Raw genomic sequence first — 6,000 nt, 5'->3', positions numbered from 1 at the left:
AAAAATGTATTGAGGAAAGGCTGTGAATACTTTTACTTTGTGAATACCTCTTGGCTGTTAATACATTTGCAAAATGTTTAAAAAAAACTTTCACATTGTCATTATGAGGTATTGTGAGTATAATTTCAAGGACAAAAATAGAATTGTTCCATTTTGAAATAAGGAAGTAACAACAAAATGTGAAAAAAGTTTAGTTCGTAGTCAGAGACCAAAAAAATACTACAATTCCGTCATTTTAAATCCACTTTCTTATTCGCTTTACTGTGTCGGCCTACTCAAAGACAAGAAAACACAGCCAAAATTGAAAATATCCCATTTAATAGTTTACAACTCATCTTTATTCATGTACAGTATCATACTTTCAGTCTGACATTCACACTGACCTAGAAGCCACACCAAACCATAGGATTAACTTAAATGAAGGGGGAAAAAAGGCTAAAAAAGGGAATCTTGAAATTAAATTTTAGATTGCAAAATTGCGTGAATGTTTTCAAGAAGAGTGATAGTGAAATCCAACTGATTCAAAAGCGTGTGCACTTCATTGGTCACCATCTTTAGTCCTCGTTATGATCATCAAAGGTCCTAAAGTACACATTACTAGTGCCCCTCATGACTAAAGACAGACTCTTGCATTTTTCCAAAACAACAAAAAATCAGGGAGAGTAGAAATTACAATATTTACACTGACTTACACATGCAATGCAGTTACACACTGCAAGTTGACATTTGCGCCAAAAATCATGTAAATTATGGCAACACACACACACACACACACACACACACACACACACACACACACACACCCACACACACACACACACACACACACACACACACACACAGTCATAGTCTCACTCACACAAAAACACACAACTGAAATCACTATGCTGATGCTTTTGTCTTCTTCGAATGTCCAAAGCACTTAAATTGGGTTTATGTTAGCATTAACACGTGGATTTGCATTGTGGCTTGATCCAAGGGCACTGACTACACACTGAAAAAGACAAGACAAACAACACCAACAAAAACATTCTGGACTAGGACTCTGGATTATTTTCTTGCACAGCTCTCTCTTGTGGGCATTAATTGTCTTTCTCCTGCCACTTTTTCAACAGTTGACTCACAGCCTCATCATTATTTTGGGCGTACTATGGACATATTTAGAATGAAAGGGGAAGTATTGCATTCAAGAAAAATAAAACTTTAGTAAAAATGTAAAAGAGGGAGAGAGAGGCCTTTAAAGGTCCAAAAAAAACAAGAAAAAAAAACAAAAGCAGCACACTTATTTCCAAAAAGAAAAAAAAGAAAAAAAGGCAGGACAAGAGCAAACGTTTGAAGGGCGAGGAAGCTGATGCAACAAGGTGCAGCATTGTGGTTTCTCAGTAGTACAGGTCATCATTCAGATAGCTTTGTAAAAAGACATCCAGTCAAAAGCCAAAAGTACGAATACGCAGCAAATCAAATGCAATTGCATCAGTTTTAGGAATCTTTTGTACATATATGCACACAATTAGATTTCCTAGCTAATCTGTTGTGTTTTTAGTTTTTATTCTATTTAATTAACCGGATCAGCTTTTGTTTGTTTTACAATTATATACAATGTACAGGTAGCAGATCATATACCAATTACAACGAATGAGTGGTGATACAGGGAGGCCTGACGTTGACGACTAGGACTACTTAGACGATACACTGGTTTTAGAAAATGGCATCTTAAAAAAAAAAAAAGAAAAAAGATGAGAGATAGTACAAGAGACAAAACCTCTATAAAAGCCCTCAATATGTACAGGAAAAAAGCTAATATAGCATTTGTCAATAACAGAAAGATTAAAGTGAAATTATTTCCTCCATATACACACATTGTCGCAGAAAAATATTTCCAAAGCTATTAGTCTCTGATTTTGATCACCTAATATTTTCTGTTAGCGTCTGTCACGCACATTGCAACAGGGGGACCTTAGCCAGGCCAGTCACTCAAAGAAGAATAGAACATTGTGAGGTATTAACGTTAGCCTCCCCAACAGTCAGACCTGTGATTCAGAGACCACCAGAACCAAGATCCACAGCACTAAAAAGTCCAAACCCGTCCCAGTACGTCACTCAATCCATCAATCAGATGACAGGATCTTGATGAGGGCTCAACGCCATCCTATGAAACTTTAGCTGCCATCAATTTTGAAAGATGTGGTCTATTTTGGGTCTCATGGGCACAAATGAAGCTGAACAGCATCATTTGAGGACGATCTAGATCAGGTTCCTGTTGTTTAAGTTTCAAAGTAAGACATGATTGAAGGAGATGTACGGTGAATCCACCACCACAACAGAAAGCTCTAAGCGCTTGAAATAAAAAAAAAGTGAGACCATAAATATCAATTTGTAATACATGGGGATCAGGTTAACAAAGCTCATGATGAACTGTTCCTCTAAGTCAGAAAGGCACGTCAACTTTGATATCAGGCATAAATAATCAAGTGGATTTACTGCAGAAATCAAACATACTTTCACAGAAATAGTGCCAATGTGATGACAGTCTCATCAGCTATGGAAACAAACTAAAAGAGGGGGGAAACCAGCATTCAGTGCTTGTAACTACATTCATAACAGGCTTCAATTACATGGGTTTGTGCAACCGGATAAAATGCGTCCCAGTAACAAGCTAACATGAGCTTTAGCGCCACAAGGAAAAACATTTGAGTGGATCAAAGAATTCTGACCTTCCTTGACTAAAACTAAACACATAGTCCTCCTTACAAGCAATATACAGACTGTGAGGAAACTTATGCAGTGAAGTTGTCAATTACAAAGTCCAACATTTTCAGATGCAACGTGGCCATTCTGCTAGAAGGTCAGAATGTGATTGTGACGCAAAGAAGCGGGTACACTCTCAGCTGATGAATGCTTTTCAAGCATGAAGTAAATCATCTGATAAACAGTTATAAAGGTATTTAAAGAACAATCTTAAATATTACTTGAAGTGTTAATTATTTCATATTTACTAGTCTGTTCATATAGGGCGATGAGTGGAAAAAAAGTAGCAAAGTACATGACACCAATTAAGAAAAGGAGAAAGTTCATTGATTGATAGGTATTTCCACCCTTTTGTTTTTTTCCTTCGTTTAAGACACTGCTGCGACTGGAGGGCAGCGTTTTTTTCTAAGTCTTTTGAGCGGGTCCATTGGAAGAAAGGAAGGGAGTTGAGTGGGGGGGAGGAAGATAGGCGAAAGAAAATCATTTTCATAGTCCCCTTTGGAGAGAGGCATTTAGGAGCAAATGAAGCAATGTATCACTGCCATGACTGAGGGGGAAAATTATTGACCTCAGCCAGGTCTTGGACAGGTGAGCCTTTGTGGGTGTACGTCAGCTTCACCCTCATGCGCAGCTGTTGCTGAAAATGGAACAATGTGGGTTTTTTATGAGAGTAGGAGCTCAATGAGAACTACAGATACTCAAATCAGATTTTTTATTGAAGAAGAGCATACTGACCTTCTGTGAGTTAAGGACTCTGATAACCTGTGTGACAGTTCCCTGGTTGAGTGCTTGGACGACATTACTACTAGGGGACAGGAGCTGCAGCTGGAATGTCTGGGAAAACGAGCATGGAAACAAAACTTAACTACAGGACAAATATAAAAACACAAAAGCACCATAATTAAGCACAAATTATATAATTCCAGCACATGCAGGAAAGTCCGGCACCAGTCGAATAAAAACTTAAAAAAATATTGCAAAATGCAGCCTGAAGAAAGATTTTGTGCAAAACACACTTTCTAGCCTAAATGTGTTTTTCAGGGAAATTTGTTTGTAGATTTGAATTCCTCCTAACATGTTTATTTGTTATGCAAATGAAACATACAATATGGCGTTAACTACCAAGATAGACATTTACCTCATTTCTACTTGTTTGCTGCTCCAAGATGCATACTTGCTAACCTTCCCGATTTTCCCGGGAGACTCACAAATTTCAGTGCCCATCCCGAAAATCTCCTGGGGCAACCTTTCTCCCGAGTTCCACCCGGGCAACAATATTGGGGGCGTGGCTTAAAGGCACTGTGTTCGGCATCCTCTACAACCTGATGTCAGGTCCGCTCCCCCTCCCTTCCCCTCTCCTCCCCCGCCCCCAAATCTCCCAATTTCGGAGGTCTCAAGATAGGCAAGTATGCCGAGATGCTAGATCTCAGCATGAACTACGCTACGTACATCACCAGCAAGTGCACTGCTCTCCTGTGTGCAATACAATGTCTGTGTATTTTACTCATGAAAATAATTATCATAGCAACAAAATACAAATCGATGCATTTTTCTAATAAATATAATCAATAAAATGTTTCAGCCCTAGAACAGACACCTTTGGGTGGGGGTTGGTTTCATATACAATTTAGGAACGCTTCCACAAACAAATATCTCGTAAACATACATAGAAAGTAGGTTATAAAAGCCATTGTGGAGTAAAATTTACACCAAAGCACATCCAATACATATTATTTGGAGCACAGGGAAGTGTTTTTAAATGTATATTAAAATCATCATAGGTGCCATTTTGTTGACTTGGTTTCAAAGAGGAAAGTTGGGCTTATTCGATTACTCCAACAAATTAATCAATAGATTACTTAATTACTAAAACAATCACTATCGGCAGCCCTGTGGTATAATGTACAATTGTTAGTCAACAACACACAGCTAATGAGTGATCATGAGGGATAGGTGCTATGGCCTAAACTCTATATTGTAGCAGCCTCTTGCTCCTGATAATGAAATATATCAATGAAATAGAAGCTTTTCAAAACATATTACAAAGGCTCCTCATTTGGCTCCTGGCGTACGTGGCAACGTGTCATTTCCATCCATACATTTTTTTATACTGCTTATCCTTAATATGGTTGCGGGTAAGCTGGAGCCTATGCCAGCTGACTTCAGACGAGAGGCTGGTACACCCAAGACTCGCCATTCACACTCACATTCATACCTATTGACAAATTTAGAGACTTTTCAAATAACCAAACATGCATATTTTTGGAATGTAGGAGGAAGCTGCAGTACCCAGAGAAAACCGGTGCACGCACAAGGAGAACATGCAAACTCCACACAGATTTAAACCAGATTTCTCCTGTTTCCTTAATGTGTGGCCCATGTGCTAACTATGAGGCCGACGTAAGGCTTCCAGTTGTATTATTTTGTCAAACTATTATTAATCTACTTGCAAATTTACTGTTAATATCAGGTTACTTTCTGTTGTACTTCTGTTGAAATGTAATAAGCACTTCTTCTGTAGTTTGGATACTTTACATTAGTTTTGGGTGATACTAGAAATCTAGGTATCGATCCAATACCAAGTATTTACAGGGGCAGTATTGGTCATACCAATGCTGATCCTTTAAATTTTCAAGATAATTAAATGATTACATTTTTGATCACAATTATAATTAGACGAAAACACAAGATAACAATATCAATTCAATATTTAAATTTACTGCTACTGGCTGTTATTTAAATCTATTGGTTTCTGCTCTTAAAGCCCCCGTGTTTCCAGGGACTTATTTCCCGAGTTTGTAAATAAAAACAAAATGTTTTTAATAATACAAAATAACACTAACCATTGTAGAATCTACCTATGCTGATAATTTAATTGGTATCACTAGTGTCGATATTTGTATCAACTCACCCACATATGTTAACGCAAGCTAGAGCTCTCTCTAGCTTGCGTTAACATATATCCTCTTACAGTAAGTAGTGTAGCATGTTTAGCTATTCCTCGTCGATCACTTATATGAAAATGACTATTTTCCGCCATGTATGCAAAGATCGCTGACTTAAAAGTGACTTTGCTGCACTCTGTAGGGTAATTAGTCACTGGCAAGGAGGCCAATTTGCCTTGAGGATGTGTTTCCTTGTCGCTTTCAAATTGAACAAAATAAGGATAGTTTTAAAACCTATATTGACGCCCGAAAATATTTAATTTATATCGCGCATTCCTAGTGCGCTTGTTACGTACATAATGCTTAA

At 37.9% G+C, this 6,000-nt stretch overlaps 1 protein-coding gene across 3 annotated transcripts in view; it reads right to left on the bottom strand.

The window, feature by feature from the left end:
* Positions 1-301: 301 nt before the first annotated feature.
* ap1g1 (adaptor related protein complex 1 subunit gamma 1) overlaps positions 302-6,000 on the bottom strand; it is a 50,532-nt gene continuing 44,833 nt past the window's right edge. For all 3 annotated transcript variants that reach the window (XM_061882184.1, XM_061882176.1, XM_061882193.1), the window contains 2 exons: positions 3,484-3,582; positions 302-3,385 (listed from right to left, as the gene is read on the bottom strand). In XM_061882184.1, the coding sequence (XP_061738168.1) occupies positions 3,284-3,385; positions 3,484-3,582 (201 nt within the window). In that variant the 3' untranslated portion in view covers positions 302-3,283. The remainder of the gene's footprint in view (positions 3,386-3,483; positions 3,583-6,000) is intronic.

Source organism: Nerophis ophidion, linkage group LG02 (assembly GCF_033978795.1).
Source record: "Nerophis ophidion isolate RoL-2023_Sa linkage group LG02, RoL_Noph_v1.0, whole genome shotgun sequence".
NCBI lineage: Eukaryota > Metazoa > Chordata > Actinopteri > Syngnathiformes > Syngnathidae > Nerophis > Nerophis ophidion.
This window is presented reverse-complemented; position numbering and strand designations above follow the sequence as displayed.